Raw genomic sequence first — 24,068 nt, 5'->3', positions numbered from 1 at the left:
TCTTCTTCTTCTTCTTCTTCTTCTTCTCTTCTTCTTCTTCTTTCTTCTTCTTCTTCTTTCTTCTTCTTCTTCTTCTTCTTCTTCTTCTTCTTCTTCTTCTTCTTCTTTCTTCTTCTTCTTCTCTTCTTCTTCTTTCTTCTTCTTCTTCTTCTTAGTTTGAATGAAATCATTTTTGCCCTCCCCACTAAATGTTTTATGACGTTTTTAAAATTTCCCGTTATTCTGTGTCATTCTGTATTAGAAAAATTTCTTATGAGTATTTTCTCTTTTATCTCATTTTATTCCATGAATGAGGTCAGTGAATGTTCAGAGTTCAGACTATGTGTTCAGAATGTTTAGAGTTCAGACACTGAATGGGGGCAGAAGAAACAAAATGAGTATTTATTGTTGGGCAGGCGGTGCCCCAGTGGGGGTGAGCTAAGGGTTGTTTAGAATCAGACGTCTAGACTGGGAATCGATAGAGCCTACTTCCATTAGCATGGCATTCATGCTGTTTCAGCCCGCATTCATTTGTAATCATTCGAATCTTAATGCATTGAAGTTTCGTGAATGTCTCTGCAATATCCTCTGTAGAGTCTATAGTGAGATAGTCCGTGTTATAATGGCAGTGGAGAAAGATAGGAGAACAACGTTGCCGATCCTCTGTCTTGTCAATGTCTTCTTTAGACGGTAGCTGATACAGGTTTATTAATCCTATTATATTAAGCGAACAATTTCTGTATTTATAAATCTGGTTATTTTTATATCTGGTTATTTATGTTTAACGGATCTCGAAAACGGCTCTAACGATTTTCACGAAATTTGGAACATAGTAGGTTTATGATATAAAGATTCGATTGCTCTAGGTGTCATCCTTGGGAAAATTTGCTGAACGACATTAAAAGGATAATTCATCCTTGGCTGAAACAGCTGTGGATAGTAAAAAAGTGAGTATGTGAAAAATCAAAATATCGCATCCCCGAAATTCATAAGCTGACGTATAGCCAGCTGTGAAATATAAACACGATCATTTTAGAGAATTGTGTTCTGTTTATCAATAAATAAAAATCGAGCGAAGCTCGGTGCTCCGATATTGTAAATTTAATAATTGTTCATCTTCGTTTAAAATAATCAATTATATTTTATGAAGCAATTAACGTTGCCGAACCTCTGTCTTGTCAATGCCTTCTATAGACGGTATATCTGGTTATTTATGTTTAACGGATCTCGAAAACGGCTCTTACGATTTTCACGAAATTTGGAACATTGTAGGTTTATGATATAAAGATTTTGAAGGAAGAAGAAGAAGAAGAAGGAGAAGAAGAAGAAGAAGAAGAAGAAGGAGAAGAAGAAGAAGAAGAAGAAGAAGAAGAAGAAGAAGAAGAATCCTCAATTATATTTTATCAAGCAAGAAATTATATTTTTCAATAATTTCATAATGAATTTTCATAATGAAGATCAAATATTTTGTGAATTAATTATTAATTCTACATTGTTAAAAGACGATCTGGTAGTAGAGCAAAGTGAGGAAGAGATAGCGCTATCCGCTTTGTTGAATGATGGACAAGGATAGCAATACCATCGCTAATCAAACACTGCCATTATAACGTGGACCTCAATGTAGTGAGATTCAGTTCAAACTGTCAGTGTTCCCCATACTATAACATCAGTGCTTCTCTTTTAAACAATGCTGACAGATCAAAGTGAATGTTTAGAGGGTTGCTGTGAAGTGTATTTGAGGCTCTCTTTTATTCCCAAAAACTAGCCGATAACTCGTGCTCCTCCCTCAAGGGTCTAATCAAAAACTAGATTAACTGAAAACTTGAGGTAATGGAATCTTGAAGAATTGAAAATAGACCTGTAAACATCCTCGGTAAATTGAGGATCTATATGCAGAATATCAAGTCAATCAGTTGCGTAGTTAAGACGTGATGATGCGTCAAACATAATTTTTCCTCCACCTACTGTCAAAAGTACTTACTTTACTCCCTGAAACATGATACTAAAGTGTCACTTTTTCGCTCTCGGTACTAAAAAACAGAAAAACTCCCTAGGGAGTAAAAGTGACTCCATTTAAATAACATGGGAAGCATCTCTATTTTAAAAACGTACATTTGGAATAGGTCAGAAGGTCTAAGCTCAGATGAGGAAGCATATAGAGTAGTCATTAAACCAACTAAATTCAATACCTCAACCAGACATTTGATCGATATATAAAATTTATGTTTGTATACTGAAATTATTATTACAAACTTAACTTCATAATCACTATACTAAAAAAATGTATATATTTTTTTCTTTTATTCCATGTTATTCAAAATATCAGCCAACGAATATTACTTATTAACTAATCAAATTTGAAACGGGAACTTCATCATAGCTGTAGTTTTGGCTGTCATTGTTGTTACAAATTTAGCCGACAGATAGTGCTGTCTGAGGAGAACTGTGATTACAAGCAAGCTGTTTCTGTTTACTTTTTAGATTATGTTGTAACACATTGTTTGGTCACATACGTTTTTAAAAATTATTTTATTAGCAGTTTTTATAAAAATGTAGGTGGAGGAAAAATGTTGTGTATATCACGAGTGAAAAATGTTTTTTCTCCCTCAGGAAAATTGTTGCCCTCAGCTTCGCCTCGGGCTTCAAACTTTTCCCTCAGGGAGAAAAAACAGCACTTTTCACTCTAGATATACAAATAACTATTCCTATCCCGTACTTGTATAAGCCAATTCTTCCCTTCATTTTATTATAGTCCAGCAGGATCTATAGTCTCCGCAAGGGTTTATTTTAAAACTTGATTAACTGTAAACTTGACGTAATGGAATCTAAAAGAATTGAAAATATGCCTATAACCATCCTCGGTGAATAAAGACGCTACATGCAAAATTTCAAGTTGATCAGTTGAGTAGTTCAGACGTGATGATGCGTCATTCGTGGATTTCCTATCCAGTACGTGTATTAGCCAATTCTTTCATTTATTTTATTATAGACTAGCAAGCAGGTAACCCGTGCTTCTCAAGGGTCCAATCAAAAACTTGACTAACTGAGATTTTGAAGAATTTAAAATAGGTCTATAACCATCCTCGGTAAATTAAGAATCTTTATGCAGAATTTCAAGTTAATGAGTTGAGTAGTTGAGACGTGATGATGTGTTATTCGTGAATTTCCTATCTGGAGGTGCATAAGCCAGTTCTTTCCTTTATTATAATATAGATAACTATCAATAAACTGTCATTGTGCAGTATGGATTGTAGTTATTATTATTAGCGTATGGCTTTGAATGGTGGGGAGACCCAAGGGTAGTTCCACCTCGCCGTATATAGTCCAAAGTTCCCTAATGGGAAACCGGACACTAAGGTTATAGTCAGCACAACACTTTAAAGTTACACCTTCCACTTCGAAATAAAGTTCATTTTGATGTCAAAAAGTCCAACCTATACAAAACCGAAACAAAACACAAAACCACCAAGCCTAATTTAGAAAATATTAAATTTAGACAATAAATTTAGAGCCGAAAATGTATAGCACGTTACTATACACATGGAGTGTAGTGTCAATTGTTTTATAAATTGAATCTTTGAAAAATCATCATAGAGCCCCGGTTGAACAAAATCATGTTGAATTTCAATCATGATTAATAGCCACGAGAACATATTAGAGAAGTCTCTTTTCGGAAAAGCCTTCTCTTATTGATTCTTGGGGCATTTAATTATGATTTATATTTAATATGTTTTTGTGCAACCGGGCTTAAATGTAATAATAGATAATAATTTAGTGATTCATATTGTACTACAATGCATCTACTCCATGTACTAAAATTGTATCATAACCAATAATGTGTATTTGTGTAATGTAAGTTTGTATATGAGTGAGTGATAATACTGTATAATAAAGGAATGAACTGGCTTATATACGTATGGGATAGAAAATTCACGAATGACGCATCATCACGTCTCAACTACTCAAATGATTAACTTGACATTTTGCATCAAGAATCTGAATTCACAGAGGATGGTTATAGGCTTATTCTACATTATTCAAGATTCCAGTAGTTCATGTTTTCAGTTTGTCAAGATTCCAATTAGACCCTTGCGAAGCATGGGTTACCTTCTAGTCATAAATAAAATTCAGATCAGAGAAGATTATGAGAAGAAAATTCTGATTATGATTAGAGAAAAGATTTTGCTATCTTTTCTCTATGATATAATCGAAATAAATAAATTTATAAATCAATAAACAAAATTCTTATGACGTTTTTAGATCTCATACTTGAGCTGATAATCCCTGAAATATCACATTACTCTCCTAATATTTTGTAGATATTCCACGCTTATGTAGACAACGATCAAATTTCAAAGTACATAAATTTGATGTACCGCTCATTACATAAGTAATTTTGTTACGTAATTAAATTTAATCATGTAACTCCAGTAGGATGAATTCAACTGAGAGGCTATCTATTGCAAGCTGTTTGAACTACATCGTTGAGTGTAATACTTTACCTTGAAAATTGTGCATCTCTATTTTAGATTTCCGTTACTCATTTTCTCTCTCCCACTCACTCACTCTTCCATTCTCTCTCTCTCTCACTCACTTGTGCATCTCTTGAAAATTGTGCATCTCTATTTAAGATTTCCGTTACTCATTTTCTCTCTCCCACTCACTCACTCTTCCATTAACTCTCTCTCTCTCTTGCTCTGTAAAATTATCTCTTCTCTTTATTCCACTACATCACTCATTCTTCTATTATTTTTCTCCCTTTCTCTAAAATTATTACTTCTCACTCATGTCTTATTTTCATTAACTCTTTCAAACTCTATTCTCGCTTATTTCTTCTCTCTCTCTTTCTCGCTCTCTCTCTCTCTCTCTCCCTATCTCTCTATCACTGTATTGTAAGCTATTGTATATAAGTGTATAAGCCAGTATATATAATAAAGTACTCAATCAATCAATCACTCTCTCTCCCTTTTTTGGTAGAGAGTTAGTGGGGAGGATATTTTTAATATTCTTTCCGAAGATGGACATTGATATGTCCAAAGTTCCGCCAATTTATGTAGATGCATAACATATATTATTATCTATAGTTATTATATTACAATTGCTTTTTTCATATCATATACAGTTCAATAATTATTTTCTTAGTCTATATTATGTAAATTCATCTATAATTTTGCTGTATTGTAAGCTATTGTATATAAGTGTATAAGCCAGTATATATTTTAATCTACATTAATAAAGTACTCAATCAATCAATCAAAATGTCTTATTTTCATTCACTCTTTCAAACTCTTTTCTGACTTATTTCTTCTCTCTCTTTCTCGCTCTCTCTCTATCTCTCTATCACTCTCTCTCCCTTCCTCTCTCTCTCTCTCTCTCAATCTCTCTCTTTCTCTCATTCCTACTTTCCTCAACACTCCATTTTCTAAACTTTTTATGAACTCGGTTGATTTATAACTTTGACTCTAGTACACGTGTTTGTAAAAATATACGAAATTCGTTCATCACATCGCTCATTTGTCATCACTTCCTTCTTTAATTATTTCTCTCTTTCTTTTCATATTCTCTCATCTAATACCACTTTCTCACTCATCATCATACGTTATCTCCCTCCTAATTTATATTTTTAACACGTGTTTTAAACTGTAACTTCTCTCTATTTCACTGGCGAGCAGTGGGATGGAGCAAGTGAAGAAGAACTGCTTCGGTAATGGAAATTTAGAAAAGTGTGATATGATTAAAGTAATTGACCGAACGAAGTGAGGTCTAAGATTCAAGTCGACAGTTTGGCATTTCTCTTAATGTTTAAATGTTTATATGTTGCACCTTTACGGCGAAACGCGGTAATAGATTTTCATGAAACTTGACAGGTTCCTTTTCAAATTGCGCATCGACGTATATACAAGGTTTTTGGAGATTTTGCATTTCAAGGATAATATAAAAGGAAAAAGGAGCCTCCTTCATGCGCCAATGGAGTAAAAATCAGACTATAGAATTATTCATCATAAATCAGCTGACAAGTGATTACACAGATGTGTGGAGAAGCCAGTCTATTACTGTATTTGTATAAGGTCTATAGTTCCAATCAAAGACCTTGAAGAGGTGTGCATCTTTAAGCTGGGTTTACTCCAAAGTTATTAACATTTTGTTAATCCTTATAGATTCTATTAGATTGAACGCAAGTTGACAAACACACATGCTCATCATGTGTATGATAAGTTATGTTCAATCTAATCTAATCTATAAGGATTGAGTTATTAACATTTTGTTAATAAATTTGGTCTAATCGCAGCTTTATGGTCTTTTGTTTCAATATTTTGTTTTGCAGTCATGGTATTATTATGCGTGTCCATCAGTATCAGTATTCTCACATTCGAAAAAACTAATTCAATAGGTGATTAAAAATAATCAAATGAACTAAATAATACTGAAGAAATTATAATATTTTTGATTGAAAAAAAAAATTCTCATTAGATGGATAGATTATCACGGAACTGGATGAATATTATATAAATTCTGGAATAGAAATATATTCTATTCATTGTTTAAATTAACATAAATATTAATAAATTATGGAATACAAACTCAAACGTGAACTGATTTTGTTAACATTTAAAACAGTTGACATGAGGTACTTGTGGATGGGAATACTGCGTGAGGTCTACTGTTCACAGAACTACTAGTAATAATATTCCCTATCAGAAATACGTATGATTAGTAATGTATGAAGCATCTAAGATTGTGATACACTGAATTTTCTGATTGTATATTCTGAATATTCTTAATTTACTGAACTCCTATTAGCTGTTGCTTTAACGACAAAATCTCTGCTTTCTCATTGGTTAGTTCTTGATAGGCTGAAGTTTCCGTTACTCATCTCCTATTGGCTGTTGACATGCCTGAATTAGGTAGAAAACGTACTGAAAATTCTAATAAAAACCAGTGTCATAATATATAAATAGCCCACTAATAGACAATTTTCTTTAGATAAATTATTATTTCTTCTGTAGTTCTTTGTTAGTTACTAATTGCTTCAATCCTTGATGTAGTTTACGTGTCTCATTGCTGAAGTTTGTATGCTCCGCCCACTGTGGACGTGTCCTGTCTTGGCCACGACGTATCAACCACCAATCATAAAATAATGGTTGTACCTCAGTTACAGTTCAATAATAATAATAATTTCTCTGGATGTTGGACGACACATTCGGAGAAGTTTATTCATAAATTCATACATTACATATTTTTTCATACATTTTCAATAATATAACAATATTCAGGGTTTAGAAAATGATACCTCACTATATAATATATGTGTCGAGGTTATCATCAAATTAATACTAATTTATGCTACAACAGATAATACAAAAAATCCAAAAAATCTAAAACTATATCTATTATCCTAAGCATCACCTAGTACAAAGATACTAAACCGAGGTACTATTTTCTACCTATAAATTACCTTATTTAAAAAAAAATACTACTTAAAACTAAATCCTACTTACTATTAGTTCTTCACTACTTTGTATCCCAATACTGAATAACCAATGTCTAATTTTCTTTTGAAGCTATTGAAATTTTCCTCTCTTTTGATTTCTAATGGTATTCTATTAGATATTGTAGGCCCTAATAATATCCTAGTGATCTTTGCGCAAATGCTGTATTCATCCTTGGTACTTCTTGGTTGTAACGTTCTCTTATTCTAGTATTATGGCTATGATTTATGATATGGTTCCTATTTTGATGTTTTTCAATACCCTAATAACAACAATATATACAATTGCCTAACGCTGAGTACTCTATTCTCTATAAATAATTCTACAGTTTGTATTCTGCTATTCAATATTCAAGTTGAACAATGAGCTGAAATGTTGCTGATAATTTCGATGGACTTACAGGGAATTAAGTCAACAATTTGATGAATAAAGGCTTAAACAAATTTCAGGTTAAACAAATTGAAATCTAGTCGATCTGAGATCCTCTCTCTGTCGTGGTCGAGGACTCATAAACCAAAACCCAACTTAATCTGCAAATCTATTTGGAAACTCACGCCAAATCCGGTGTGAATTATTTCTCCTTTGTCTGACAGTGTTGTTGATTTGTGTCACAAAGCGATGATTGTGTGTTGTTAAATGGTGTAATGTCAGTTATCTTGAGTCCAACACTTAGATATCCAGTGCTGTTTGTCAGATTGTGCTATAGAAGTCAGTTTATTATTGCTCAACTTGTGAAGTGTATCTGTTTCAAATAAGGAGTTTGAAAGTTTGTTTATTGTTCGTTGACTGTTTGTTCATTGTTCGTTGTTCAGGTTGCAGAACTAGGAAATTGGTGTATTTTTTGTGTTTTGGTGAGGTTGCATTATATTGATTCAAATAAGAATTTTTATTATTTTGTAATTATGTCAGTGAATTGATTGTTGTGTATTTTTTGTGAGAATTAGAATAAAATATTTCGTTCAACCAAGTTACCGGCCAAACAATTCAGTAATTTCATCAAAATCACAAAAAGTATCTCCGATATTTGTGAAAAATTCTTATCTCCATGAAAAATTTCAACTTCATACGTAATAATGAAAATAGGATTTATGTTGTAGTTTTCATTTGACATTTAATTAATAGTTTGGTTACTTCATTTATTCTTGCAATTTGACTGCAATCTGACTCTTTGGGTAATGAACAGTTTAATTCTATCAATAGGGTATAGTTTGACACTTAAAAGTTTGACACGCAGTATTTTCATCCACAAGTACCTGATTGAAACTATAGACCTTATGGAAATACAGCAATAGACTGGCTTCTCCACACATCTGTGTAATCACTTGTCAGCTGATTTATGATGAATAATTCTTAAGTATGATTTTCACTCTAATATTGGCGTATGAAGTAGGCTCCTTTTCCCTTTTTATATTATCCTTGAAATGCAAAATTTCCAAAAAACTTGTATATATTATGTCGACGTGCTATTTAAAAAGGAACATACTTGTCAAATTTCATGAAAATCTATTACCGCGTTTCGCCGTAAATGCGCAACATTTAAACATTCAAACATTTAAACATTAAGAGAAATGCCAAACCGTCGACTTGAATCTTGAACCTCACTTCGCTCGGTCAACAAAACACGACTAGTTTATGATATTTATCCTATTCTCAAGTGTTTTGACAAATATAATGTCAAAACATACTAATGATCACTACACCATGAAAACAACTACATAATCATTAGTTCAAGCACATAGTTATGATCCGTTATTTGGATAACAAATAGTGTGAGGCGCCAACTGAGTCTAGGAAGTATGCAATGTGCATATGTATTTAGTATATATTTGTACAGTGCATTTGTATACAGGTATATCATGTGAGTATATGCGTATATAAGTACTTTTGCGATCACTCTCTCACTCACTCTCTCTCTCTCTCTCTCTCTCTCTCTCTCTCTCTCTCTCTCTTTCTCACTCACTCTTTCTTTCTCTCTCATTCTCACTATCTCTCTCTCACACTTCTCACACACACACACACACACACACACACTCTCTCTTTCTCTCGCTCTCTCTCTCTGATTAAACAAAAACAAGGGCAAGTGCCAAACATGCATTGAAGTGATTGCTTGCATACATCTAACGTCACATGTGTTGGAAACACGTAGTGGCTTTGTTTACACTTTTTTGTTTGCAAAACGTTTTCACAATTTTCATCCTGTCTCTTTTGTTAGGTTCACGTTATAAAGTCAGCATCTTTTTAGCATTCGTTTGCTTTCCTTGTCTATCGTGAGACAAAGCAGATAGCTCTATCATTTTCCAACTCGCCCTGTTGCCAAAGCGTTTGATGCAAGTCCTCACAATAATTTTTCATCCTGTTTCTAGAGAGAGGTTTATGTTATAAAGTCACAATATTATGATTAGCATTGGTTTGTTATCCTTGTCTGTCATTAGACAAAGCTGATAGCTCTAACATTTTCCAACTCGGCATGATTGCCAAATCGTTTGATGCGAGTTATAAAGAGTAAGCATGTGATTCAGATTTGTTTGCTATTATTTTCTGTTATTGGACAAAGCTGCCGCTGATAGCACTTTCCTTTTCCAACACCGCTCTGATGTCTAATAGTTTGTAGACCATGAAGGAACATAATGAACTACCAGAAATTTACTTTTATAACAGTTATTAGACAAAGCTGATAGTTCATCCTTTTCCAACTCTGCTCCGATGCCTCATCTCTTGTACACTACAAATAAATATAATGAACTACCAGAAATTTAAATCTATAACTCAGAAATTTACTTTTATATATCTCAAAAAGTATACGATGTGAAAAAGTTGTACAAAAGTAGCCCATTTTAAGTGAAGTATTTTTAATACGAGTATTGTATTGTTAGAATTGTTAATTGTTCAAAATCGTATTAATCTTGAATCAAAAGTGTAGATCAGTGAGAAATAAGTCAGGTTATGTACAAGTGTATAAGTTGTCTGTTCCATGTTTAGAGGCATTTTTGTTCCAAAGCTATGTAAGGAAGAAAAGTCTTTCTTCAAGAATAAGTCAGAGTATTGGGTGGAAGAGTAGCAGATGACGACAATGAAGAAGAAGAAGAAGGAAAAAGGAAAAATGAAGAAGATGAAGAAGGAATAGTAGAATAAGAAGCAGGAGGAGAAGGAGGAGAAGAAGACCGATGATGAAGAAGGAGAAAAAAAGAAGATTTAGAAGAAGAAAAAAAGAAGATAAAGAGAAGAAGAAGAAGAAACAGGAGAAGAAGAAGAAGAAGAAGCAGGAGAAGAAGAAAAGAAGAAGAAGAAGAAGAAACAGGAGAAGAAGAAGAAGGAAAAAGGAAAAATGAAGAAGATGAAGAGGAATAGTAGAATAAGAAGCAGGAGAAGAAGAAGAAGAAACAGGAGAAGAAGAAAAGAAAAAGTAGGAAGAGAAGAAGAAGAAGAAGAAGAGAAGAAGAAGAAGAAGAAGAAGAAGATGATGAAGAAGCAGGAAAAGAAGAAGAAGAAGAAGAAGAAGAAGAAGAAGAAGAAAAGAAGAAGAAGAAGAAGAAGAAGAGAAGAAGAAGAAGGATAAAGGAAAAGATGAAGAAGATGAAGAAGGAGGAGTAGAATAAGAAGCAGGAGAAGAAGAAGAAAGAAGATTTAGAAGAAGAATAAAGAAGAAAATAGAAGAAAAAGAGAAGAAGAAGAAGAAACAGGAGAAGAAGAAGAAGAAAAGAAAAAGTAGGAAGAGAAGAAGAAGATGATGAATAAGCAGGAGGAGAAGAAGAGAAAGAAGCAGGAGAAGAAGAAGAAGAAGAAGAAGAAGGAGAAGAAGAAGATGATGAATAAGCAGGAGGAGAAGTAGAAGATGAAGAAGAAGAAAAGAAGAAGAAGTAGTAGGAGAATAAGAAGATCAGGAAGAAGAGGAAGAAGAAGAAACAAAAAAGGAAAAGAAGAAGAGAGAGAAGGACGAGAATGCTGTGCTCTCAACTGTGTGACACAAATATTTGAGGTTATGTTTGATTTGAAAAATACGTGGCTCAATAAACTAGCGTCACACATGACACACCACGCAGTGAGAATGTGTCATGATGACGTCACCACATGCCGAACAAACTGCTGTCTCCCCTTCCCCTTTCAACGCCACGTCCACATTTCGACGTGCTTTGAAAAATAATTCCACAATCCACCACCACATTTGGACTATAATACAGATACTGACTCTGTATCAAAATGTAGGAATGTGACTGTATTTACTGTCTTGTACTCTAGATCTCTTGAGTTTTTTCTAGGTTGTTTTGTATGCTTTATTCTCCTCCAAATGTTTACAATTTTTATTAGTTTGCCTCGTTTGCAGTATTTGCAAAGAAAGCATTGCAAGTTCCTTCTTGATTTTAATTCCACTTTCTAGTTGCTTACTTGCCTCCTCTTATTTTCTTCTATACATAATACTGGGTTAAACTTTGATTCTACTTCTACTCTTCTTGAACATAATTATTTCTTCCGTCTTATATTTCGCCTTTTTCCCCACAATTCATTATAGTCCAGTCAATATAGACATAACAAAAGGGGGTGTGCTTGCAATCTATATTGTAGTTCTGATTTTTCAATATATTATTTGGGTACAAAAGAGAAGTCCAGAACCAATTTCTTCATGCAAAATTTCCTTGTGCTAGATACAGGGTGGCCCAAAAACCCCGTATTTTCTGCTCATTTTCCAGTTTTCAGCTCTTTCTGCCAAATCTCGTAATCGGACAGAAAAATTTGCTCATGTCTTTTTTCTAGATTATAAAATTCTGAATAGAATGAGATCATTCTGAACTCTCTATCTCTAATTAGTACTGAGTTATGATTTTTCAAAAATGAGTGAAATTTGAAGAAAAAATTAATCTTGAGGAATTTTAGTTTTTGATCAACAATATCTTCCGATTGTTATCCATTTATATGTATAATTCAAAATCCCTCTGGGCGTATTTTTGTGCTCTACAATCTGAGTTCTGGTAGAGCGCACTATCTCAAATAGATTTCCAGGTACACCTGACAACAATGCTCCTTGTATTGTGAAAAACAATTAATTTTCAGCTTGATACCTCCCTCGCGTTCGCTACCTTTCAGCCTGCCGCTCTGCTCTGCTCCCCACGCCACGCATCAACCAAATGAGTGGTTGACCCACCCGCCACCAGGGTGCGCCTCAGTCGCCACCACCCATTCCTGCGTTTCTATTGGCCGAGCACCGCCGGCCAATAGCAGCGCAGGTGAACCCGGGGACTGTGAATAAAAGGGGGCTACTCAGCTACCCTCGATAGCACTTGCTCACTAGCAGCCTTCCACTGAAGAGCCAGAAGAGACCACCAGCCGAGACCACTACCAGAGACCACTACCAGCCGTGACCACTACCGAGACCAGGAGCAGAGCAGCGAGCAGGCCCAAGAGGGAACCACGGTGAGACTAACCGCAACCTGAGGTGTCTTCCTTGTCTACTACCCAGCCGATGCCTAGGAGGAACCGAGCCGGCCGCCGAACCCAGAAGAGGAGGGCCCTACATCGGCTTCGCCAGGTGGAGGAGAGGCTGAGGCTGTACACCGCCGCGCCAGCTGCGCCCCAAGACTTAGCGCCCCAGCCTAACAACTGGCGCGCGGTTCTGCATGCGCGGGTTGGGTGCCGAACCGACATCGGAGTGTGTGCAGTGGAAGCCTACGACCCTGCCTTCCCGGGGTTTGACCGAAGGCCCATTCTAAACGAGGAAGTGGTCGAGGAGGTCCTCCCGGCGGAGATTCGGCATGACCTCTGGCTAGTAGATCACCCGGTCAGCCCTCTCCGTAGCCCGGGTAAACCAGAGTGGAGACTGCGAACCATTGACTTGAGCCCCGGCCGGCCTGCTCTCGCACCAGATGGACCTGCCCGGGACCCTCGCGCAGTGTGGTATCGCGCCAGTCAACGACTACTAAACATCTAACCTGCCTTGGTCCCTTTTAGGGCCACCAGCAACAATCTTGGTCCCTTTTCAGGGCCACCAGCAACAAACTTGGCCCTTTTCAGGGCCACCAAAAGCCATTTTTTTAGACAGTGGTAACAAACCCCTCGCTCGACCCGACTGACTAGCCCAATTGATGAACGAGCCACACCTTCCGCCATATCAATTATTGGCGCCTGCCAACGTGGGGCCACTCACTGTATGAAGATACAGTAACCTGTTACCACTGTCAAAACTTTTTTTTCAAACAAAATGTCAACCTAAATGTTCAACTAAATGTATGTCTTAAAATTTTTCATCTAAATGTATGTCTTGAATTTTTCACACAAAAAATTCAAACTTATTTTCTTTCAACAAAATGTGTCTCTGAATCTTTCAATTCAGAATACCTGTCTGGGAACAGGCAATTTCCCAGTGGTGCCCATAACACCTGAACATGGTAGCGACTAGAACCGGAGCCGGAGACAGTGGAAATACGACCACCAAAGATTCGATGCAGTCAACCAGCCAGCACACCGAGTCTACATTCGCCAAATGGCCTGCACAGACCACTGGTCAAACCGACAGCAGCACGACGCAGCCGCCCGCTTCCACCAGCGAAACCGGGGCAACGCAGCCACCCGCCTTCACCAGCGAGCCCGCTCGACCAACCACCCTGCAACCCAGCACGCTGACCGTCAACCTGACTGCTCCACTGTCAACCTCTAGTCACGCCACTACCGCAACCAGCAACATGGCCAACTTACCGGCTCCAGATGTCAGCTACACCGGCAACCTCAGCCAGCTGACCAGCATAGCGACCCTGCTTCCGTTCTTATGCGGCAAGCTCCATGAAGACCCCATCACCTTCATGCGACAGTGCACCGAGCTGCTACAGGGTCACCACATTCCCAGCTATACCTGAGTCATGCTTCTAAAAGCGAAACTACAAGACAACGACACCGCCTGGTGGAGAGACTACAGAGAATTTGTCACCACCTGGGAACAGTTCCATGACCGACTTCAGGCCCGTTTCTCGGGAGCCCATAAAATCGCAGCCGCTCACACGGAATTTTATGGCACCACCCACAAACCGAACCAGCCAGTGGAGTGATTCATCCGTCAGAAGCTCCAACTACAGCAGCGCTTAGGAACCAACCTGGATGAAGACGAGGTGATCGCCCTGCTCATCAGTCAGCTGAGTTCCGAGCTTTGCACCCTAGTTCGAGCTGCTCGTCCCACGAACTATGAAGAGCTGATCATGATCGCCAACGACCTGGAAACCGACCTCAACAGTCGACCAAAATATAAGCCGCCTCAACCTACGGCACCCGCAGGGCCACTCCATCGAGAGCCGCCGCTGAGGTTCAACTACAACCAGCTTCCTCAGTGTCATTACTGCCCGGCCAAGCATTTTCATCGCGACTGCCCAGAACTCGCGAATAAACGGCAGGGAAACGGCGATACTGGAGAGACTCGGACTCCACCCCTCCAGCACGGAAAGTAGGAGTCCACTAACGATGAGGTGCAAGACCCACAGCGCCAGCCTCGCAGGTCACCACCCCAACTACAAGCGATAACCATCACCGAACCGGCCAGCCAGTCATCCTTGGTCATGCCACCGTGGATCCTGCCAGCGTCACCAAGCCTCCTTCCAATGTCACCGAAGACCCCTTGCTCTTCTCGGCTGACGGAGACTCTCCATGGTACCCAGCAGCCGAGCTCCATGGGCTATCAAGAATGACCCAGTACCAGTCGTCACCCGGGTCACTGTCTCACAACAGCAAACGCGTCTGGCACACCCTTGCGCATCAACCACCCAGACGTCACTCATGACCGTCTCACTCACAACGGATCGATCGCCTACCCGTCACGCCACCGTAGACCCTGCTAGCGTCGCTAAGTCTCCTTCCAATGTCACCGAAGACCCCTTGCTCTTCCCGGCTGACAGAGACTCCACAGCACCCAGCAGCCGCGCCTCTACTGGCCCGCGAGAGGACAACATCACCAGCCGACGATGAGCGCGTCATCGACCACCAGCCTGGGGAGGAACATGCAACTGTGACCCACACGCACCCGCCACCTACTGGGATCGCTGTCAGCCACCAGGTCACCAACACTGCCCTGGCCACAGTCACCGACAAGGTCACCAACACTGCCGCCCCAGTAGTCAACAACCACATCACCAGCCCTCCGCCCAGCCAAGCACCGAACCTAGACGTGATCCAGATAGATGGACAGACTCTACCCCGGATCCCTGTCATCCTCGCGGGTAAACAACTACACGCTCTACTCAATTCAGCCACAACGCACAACTTCGTGAGAGCTGCCCACCTCGACCACGGTACACGGATCCAACCGCTGAAGCTACCTGTACTGCTGGCCAACCGTCCCACTAGCTGCAAAACGGCCATACAAGGACATCTGGAACTCCAGATCCAACAGCACATTCAAAATATTCCCTTCCTAGGTCTACCTGACCTATGCGAAGACATCATCTTGGGACGACCATGGTTTCGGGAGAATAAGGCAGTGCTTGACTTTGAGCAAGACAGGCTAATCTACGGCAAGACGCAGCAAGGTACAATCTTCTGGATAGTGCAACCACCAGTCTCAGTAGAGATGGACACTCACCTGGTTGACAAGTTACTAGAAGACACACCCAGTGACCAGCACCGACAGTTAACAGTATTACTGCAACAACACGCAAAATTGTTCATGGAGCAGATGCCACCCTCCATCACCACGGCCGCCACCATGACAATTCAACTCAACAGCTCAGAAATATGCAGCCAGCGGCCTTACTGATACTCACGGGAGAAACTACAAATTATCGAGTCTGAAGTTGCCGCCCTCAAGGAACGCAACCTGGTAGAAGCCAGTGATTTGCCTTACAACTCTCCAATCGTCGTTGTCCCCAAGAAGGACAGCACATCACGGTTCTGCATCGATTACCGATGGCTGAATTCCATCACCGTTCCAGCCACGGCACCGCAGATGACCCTACAGGACGTCATTCGAAGCCTGGGAACTTCAAAAATATTCAGCTCACTCGACCTACGGTTGGGATACTGGCAGGTACCACTTGCACCCCAGTCTCGACCTTACACGGCCTTCACCACTCCCTACGGTGAAAAGCTACAATTTTTAGGTCATGCCTTTTGGCCTACAAAATGCACCCAGCTGCTTCCAATCCATGATGAACAAGGTACTGAGTGGATATGTCGACAAGTTCTGCTACGCTTATCTCGACGACATCATTGTGTACTCGGATACCTGGGAAGAACACTTACTCCACTTAGCCAAAGTGTTTGAACGGTTAAATCTATACAATCTCTCTGTCTCAGCAGCAAAATGCCAGATCGGCCGGCAAGCAACTTGAATACCTCGGTCACATAATCACCTCCGAGGGCAACCAAGCAAAACCGCAGGCTATCCTAGCTGTGACTTCTGCCCAACCACCCACCACCAGAAAGAAACTGCGAGAATTTCTCGGAGTAGTCGGCTGGCTAACTTATCAGCCTACCCTCGTACATAGGTTTGAAAGGAAGCACAAAATGATTATCAAGAAATTTATTGATATTTTACCTTCTAATAATAATCTCTCAGGCATCAAGCAAGGTTACTATGTCCATTATTATTTTTCAATAATGTTTCTGGTAATGTAAATTTCCAATTCCTTGACTGGAGACCTGCGGCTAAATTCTTTACATTTGATGATTCATTGTATTTTTATGTTGTATGAATGAACTATTCTAATGAATTGTAAGTCTACTCCACTATCATGATTTTTCTTTTTCTTTTTTGAAAGTGCATGCTAATTTTTTGTTTGAAGTGTTTGCTAAATTTTTTGTTTCTACAGTTACTTTCTTCTCTAGTTTTCTCAAATTGGAGTGCTTACTGAACGCTCGTTGCTAGCACATAAACTTTGTTTTGCTGACAACGCCAATATTAAATATTAAATTATTATTCAGTTTCAATGAAAGCTTTTGTATTTTTGTTAGTAAATTTCTAATGTATGAAACTGGATTTTGTTTTCCATGTTTTGTGAATTATTTATATGAATTTGATTGTGATTTGTAAGTTTGTATGAAAGTCTGTAAGCAAGTAAGTTTTAATGAATGATGAGTTTATGTTCTATAGCCGCGCGTCTCGAGTCATCGCTAGGGAATTGCACCTAAAGAGGTGTACTCCCAGAAGGATTTTGGGTTACATTTTTTTAATTCAAATTCATTCAAAGACAGAAAAACCCAAGACAAGATCAAAAATTTGGAAAAGTATCTTGTTGACTGTCATGGCTGGGATATGGGATATCGGCGAGCGATCTTGGATCAATGACCAATGTTCTAGTAGAAAGTTTTGGCTATAGCATTTCTTACTACATTGGTCATACACAATAAGTAATATCCCATGTTATAGGTTTCACTTGACGAATATGAATAATCAGTAACATCCCTGCAGTGAATTACTCTTGTATTGATGATTTTATTTTCATCTGATATATATTAATTTCATTATAAAGATTGGTTTTACTTTATTTGCTGTATTCTATTACCTCGCCAAAGGTTCGCCTGACTCCTTCCACAAGCTCAACCTTGCTCTCTAGGGTAATTACATCTCGATATTTCACTGTGTAATTGATTCCATTATTACAAGGTATATTTTATTAGTTTAATCATGTCTAGTAATGTTTTATATTACCTCGCCAAAGGTTCACCTGGCTCCTTCTTCCACAAGCTCAAGCTTACTCTCCAGGGGAATTACACCTCGATATTTCACTGTGTAGTCGATTCCATTATTACAAGGTATATTTTATTAGTTTAATCATCTAGTAATGTTTTAAGGAATTAATAGTAATATATACATGATTGAACGCAACATCTAGTGATAATGAAGTATCTATGTACCTATTCATCGGGTGGAGAAACCAAACCTCACCACTGCTCAAAGAAGGGCGGCCATTCAGGCAAAACTTCTTGGGAGAGGCGAGGGCGAGGCCCTGCAAAGTTTCGGTGGGGCAAAAAAAATTATCCCAAGAGACCAGAGATGGGTGAAATTCCAGGCAAAAATGTGTGTCAAGAGGCTGAGTCAAGAGTGCCCAGGCCCAGAGCCAATTTGGCGACCCCTTCCTAAGCGGAAGGAACTACAAAGAAGGCCAGGAGTGGAACTCATGTAGGTCACGAGGGTTTATCAGTCTGAAGAGACTGCCAAGCATATCACAATGGGATGCAAGAGACTAGGGGCAAGGAAAAGGGCTCTGTTTGGCTGCAAGCAATCAGGTGATGAATGGGATGTTAGAGTAGGTAGAAACTCCTGGATCTTGTAAAGGACACCGGTATTAGTTTGCCTAACTTACTTGGGACACACAATAAGCTCCGGTTGACGTGTGGGGTACTTTGAGCCTTTGGAACCATGAAACCCTCCCTTCAAACATAACACAACATGACATAATTCAAATAATATGTTTTGTTATATTATAACATGATACGGTTGTCAGAAAAGGAAATATTGAATTCACCAAAAGGTTGGTGATTAAATTGTGCTCTACCAGCTTGAAAAGTTCCAAGTCTTGTTTTGCATCAAAAATAATTGAAAACAAATGTTCAACAAGACTATCTAGTGATAATGGTGTCTCTATTTAGCTGTACCAGTTTGTCGAATGACGAGTCTGTCTGTGCAATGCACACGGCCGTCTGAACTCCTGACCTCGCTCGTTGACCCACTTATTAGTGACCCACTTGGATCCGAGGAGGACAGGGCAGGCGGCATGCATAGTTGCCAAGTCTCCCTCTCCACTCAGGTGCATGTTGTACCAGACTAGCACTGTTCCCTTCTTCGGCTGAATGGTCACATTTAGGTATGGGAACACTGTGGCCCCACCCTGTGCCACGTCACTCATATACGACAACACCGTAGCTACTCTATTGCCATCGGTTATGTTCCCCGTGTAAGTCACTAAATCCCTACATGGTCCTGAGGCAAAGTCCCAATGTAGCTCGTAGTAGCCTCCTATGCCGTAGTTGACAACTGATAGTTCTGGTGAGTAAGACATGGTGAGTGAGGTCATCATCTCGATACGCCGTTTCAGTCGCTCAATGGATGGGTGATCGGCATCACACAAAACTGCTGACTTGCTAATCCGATAGCTGGCTGTCACCTCGACGCCGCCACAAGATCGATGACAGTAGCACGTCGTAACCTAGGCAAAGCCAATTTCTTGATGACGTCTATCTCGCCGTCGTAGATGACGTCACGATACAAAACTATCCTCGGGTCTAGATAGGCCTCTTCCTCTTTCAACGGCGCAATCCTGAGGAAAGGTTGGTTTCTGTGGACGTACTGACATTTAAGTTGAGAGAGCACTATGGGAGAGGGAGAGAGGGCGGAGCGACACAGCTGATAGTAGAGCTCTGTATCATCATCTAGCAGATTTTCAACAACTTGTTCTGTCCCTTTTTCGATGTCTGCCAGGTAGATCGTGCGGTTACTAAGTGCAAACAGATGATTGGGGGCAATGCTCAGCAATTCATCATTGAGCTGCAATGCCGATCGCACGTTGCCCTGCTTGTAAGTGGAGTATGCCAGGCACTCTAGTATCTCCCTTCGTCTGTCGTTATCCTCGTGATGATATCGTTTGATATTTTCCTCGTGATGATATCGTTTGAGAGCTTCAGACATCCATAGCACTGTATGGTAGTGGTCGCGATTGACGCACGATAGTCTACCTATCTGGAAACAGTCGTCAGCTGTTAGGTGAGTGGTGTACTGGACACCATTGAGCTGCCCCCCGGGCCAGGGAGGCGGTGTCCAGCTGATAGGTGTCCTGGATTCGCAACAGACCCAACACCGCCCCCACCAAATCCTCCTCCGACGGTAACTTCAACCGCCCCCTTCTCTCCAACCATTCCTTTTCGCCAAAATCGTCCATCAACGATTCCACGTGTTTCCAGTCGATGGTGAGCCGTTTGATGAGCCGATATGCGTTGATTGGATTGTGAAGGTAGGCGCCCACATCTAAAATCGCCTCACTGTGTTCTCTGCTGTATTCAGCTGCAAGTCTTCTGAGTTGTGACAGCCGACGCTCTGTTGCACCAATGTAATTGTCCAGTTCACTGAGGAGTACAGCCTCTGTTTCAACTAATGCTTCCAGATCGATCAGAGCTGTATACAGATCACCATTCACGATTCCCGTTGCACTGAGCACTAACACACAAATTCCAAAACGCAACTCCATTGCTACGATAAAATATTCAAAGTACTTAATCTTAGAACGACTCTAGGCTTTTGCGAAATAAAATATCACACATATGTGGTACTTTATGTCACTTACATACTTGAACAAAATACTTGAACGAGAAACACTTCAACAAAGTTGAAATTTGATTCTGTTTTGATCGAAACTTGACTCAGCGACACAACTTTTCAATACAAATTTAATCAATTGTATACTATATGCTTGTTGAAGTAAAACTTAATTGGTGTTCTTCTTATAACAATGTATGGTTGATTGTAAATCGAAACAACTTGTTAATTTCAATCACAAAATTAATAATATGAACTTATAATTTGCTAAGACAACATCTGTTAAGGTAAGACAACCTCTGTTGAGGTTGAGTGGTAGAGAGGACTTAAAAGTCCTAACTCCGCCTAATAGAGAATTTTTTCATTTTCATTTTCATTTTTTTCATCTGTGGGTTGATGGGGAGATGCACATGATGTAACGAAAGATTAAGAAATTTGATTTCAGCAACGAAAACTAATGCTACATTACTAAACGAGAGGATTAGAGTGGATCGAGGTGGCAGTGAGCCGACATGACACTTGTCTAACGTTGTAAGCATGTAAAACCTAACCTAGAAAATCCAACTGGATTCTGAAACCACGAGGTTTGTTATCCAGTAATTGAGTAGTGATTAGCAAACAAATTTTAGTAATTGATAATATTTATAGTGCATTTATTTAGTTGTATAATTTAGTAAATTGAAATTTGGCTGTAGTGTTTTAATAATTATTCCATAAGTAGTTTTTTTTTGTAAATGATACAAAGTTTTAGTTGGGCCCAATCAATTTCAAAAGCTACAGGATGCCTTCAAGCCATTCTGTCATGTTGGTAGCCTAAAGCTAGCAAAAGAAAAAGAGACCCAACATTCACGAGCAGTAAAAAACACATTTAATCAATCTTATTGAGAATAGAAATTTTCTTAATCGTAAAAGCAGCAAAGAGATAATTGAAACATATATAACCTCAACAAACTACTTTCAACATGACAGTGAACAGAACGCCGCCATTTTTTTCTTACGACAAATTACAGAAGTTAAGGTGCATTTTCGTTTGTGCGTAAATTTCCGCAGTCGACGACGACTAGCATTGTTGTCATTCATATAGTTCAAATTTCAAGTGTGCTAAAACAGCTGATCAAATAACTTTTTATTATTTGTCTTTATCATTAAAGAATTAAACATTTCTAATAATATCAACATATTGCTATTTAAAAGTAATATCGGGGCATGATAATACCGAGCTTTGATCGTTATTTTTATTTATTGATAAACAGAACACAATTCTCTAAAATGATCGTGTTTATATTTCACAGCTGGCTATACGTCAGCTTATGAATTTCGGGGATGCGATATTTTGATTTTCCACAGAATCACTCACTCACTTTTCACTATCCACAGACGATGAAAGTCTCAGCTGTTTCAGCCAAGGATGAATTATCCTTTTAATGTCATTCAGCAAGTTTTCCCAAGGACGATACCTAGTGCAATCGAATTTTTATATCATAAACCTACTATGTTCCGAATTTCGTGAAAATCGTTAGAGCCGTTTTCGAGATCCGTTGAACATAAATAACCAGATATAAATATAAATAAATAACCAGATATAGAAATACAGAAATTGTTCGCTTAATATAATAGGATAAGCTCAACCTGCCCCATTAAAACATAAATGGACATAATCTTTTAGGTTATGTGGACAAATTGAGATTCTCTACCTGTCGTGGTCGACGACGGCATTTACATATTGCTGTTTAAAAGTATAAGCTCAACCAGCCCCATTAAAACATAATTGTTTTAACTACGAAAACCCAGCTTTAACTGACCAAATTTGGTCGGTTAACTCTATAACGGCTCATTAGCTCTAACGGCTTTTTGTGAAATCCAATTTTGTCAATTAAGGGCTAACTATAGAGCTTTAGGGCTAACTATAGAGCTATAGGGCTAAGAGCTTCCTCTAACGACGCGTTTAGTTCCTGCTGAAACCGTGCTTGAAGTTCTTATAGCGTTCAAGGGCCAGGAGTCGAGAGGCCTGTCTTATCAGTAACTATAGTGAGGTCCACGTTATAATAGCAGTGAAGAAAGATAGGAGAAACATGTTGCCAAGTCTCTCTATTTCGCCACTGATTGTACACAGCTGTTACTCAATCATCCCATTAAATTTGATCTAATAATAATTATCATTTCCTTGATAAAATAATCAATTTAATGTCAAATTAATCAAGAAAATATATTTTTTCATAATTTGCTTCCCTAATTCAGATCAGATTTTATTTTTATACAAATCTGAAATGGCAGCTAATTTAAAAAGCTGTGATACACCAATCTGAATTTCAAAACAACAGAAATTAAGTTATTTGGTAGGTATTCTATTACAATATCTTTTAAAAATAATAGAAAAATAGAAATCCTTTTTAAATAAGTAATTTCAATGGAAATAGGTAATTCTAAAATAACCTTTCAATATTATTTATACCGGTACGAGTAGGTCTAACCTAAACATGTTGGCTAACTGAAGCATGGATGAAGTTTAGGATAAACTTCAATAGTTCTAAACATAAAAGTTGATGGTTAGTTATCAACTTTTAAAATGTCATTTCAGGTATTTTAATTTGTGTTTCTCATACGGTTATGTCTAAAAATTATTTCATTGTTTCAAAAATACATTTTTAATTAATTATACTACTCGTGTACCAAAGTATTTTGATAGAATGAAGAAAAAAAAATGGCGGCTGAGTTACTTTTGTACAGCACTGTCGAAAGTAAAAATAAAATATTCTGGCAAACTGACAACATTGCAAAGCTAGAGGGAGACAGCGCCATCTGTTTTGTTGTATGATAGATAAGGACAGCAACAGTATTGCCATTATAACGTGGACCTCACTATAGAAGCAGCAAACTAACCTGACACAAAGCTTCGGCTTGGGCACGAACGGGTCGTTGAGGAACTTGCGCAGAATGCAAGTGCACGTATCAGCCACTTGCTGCTGTGGCAGAGATTCTATATACTCGGCCTCGCGACCTGATACCCAGCCGAGCAGCAGCGTTTCGCTCACCTTCGAAAACGAGTAGATCTTCTTGTACCACGTTTGCGACAGGTCGTCTGTAACAAAGTCACCATTCAATCACATTGAAATGAAATCTTTATTGGCCAAAAAAAAACATTTTACAATCACTATTGCAAACCTTCGGGTTTGGCAGGACCCTCAATTTATTGTTTGTATTGCGATTAAAATTTTTGATTTGATTGAAGAATATAAAAATACAGTTTTGTCACTTAGGGCCGGTTTCCGAGCTCGGGATTTAGCCAAGTTCTAGACTTTAAACAGCTGGAGTCAGAAAATTGGCTTTACGAAACGGGGCGTAGTCGCAGTTTTTATGTAAAACAGTTTTTGTTTTAAGAT

General features: G+C 38.7%; 2 protein-coding genes across 2 annotated transcripts in view; one reads left to right on the top strand and one right to left on the bottom strand.

The window, feature by feature from the left end:
• LOC111055247 (forkhead box protein N3) overlaps positions 1 to 24,068 on the top strand; it is a gene marked incomplete in the record, with an annotated part of 201,843 nt that overhangs the window by 112,394 nt on the left and 65,381 nt on the right.
• On the bottom strand, positions 18,823 to 20,917 carry LOC120353696 (prolyl 4-hydroxylase subunit alpha-2-like). The gene is given in 3 exon segments (XM_039438426.1): positions 18,823 to 19,566; positions 19,569 to 20,172; positions 20,174 to 20,917. Coding segments are annotated over 3 exon segments (1,593 nt in total). The 5' UTR covers positions 20,621 to 20,917; the 3' UTR covers positions 18,823 to 19,024.

Source organism: Nilaparvata lugens, chromosome 11, assembly GCF_014356525.2.
Source record: "Nilaparvata lugens isolate BPH chromosome 11, ASM1435652v1, whole genome shotgun sequence".
Classification (NCBI taxonomy): domain Eukaryota; kingdom Metazoa; phylum Arthropoda; class Insecta; order Hemiptera; family Delphacidae; genus Nilaparvata; species Nilaparvata lugens.
Note: the sequence above shows the minus strand (reverse complement) of the source record. Positions and strands in the feature narration are given on the sequence as shown.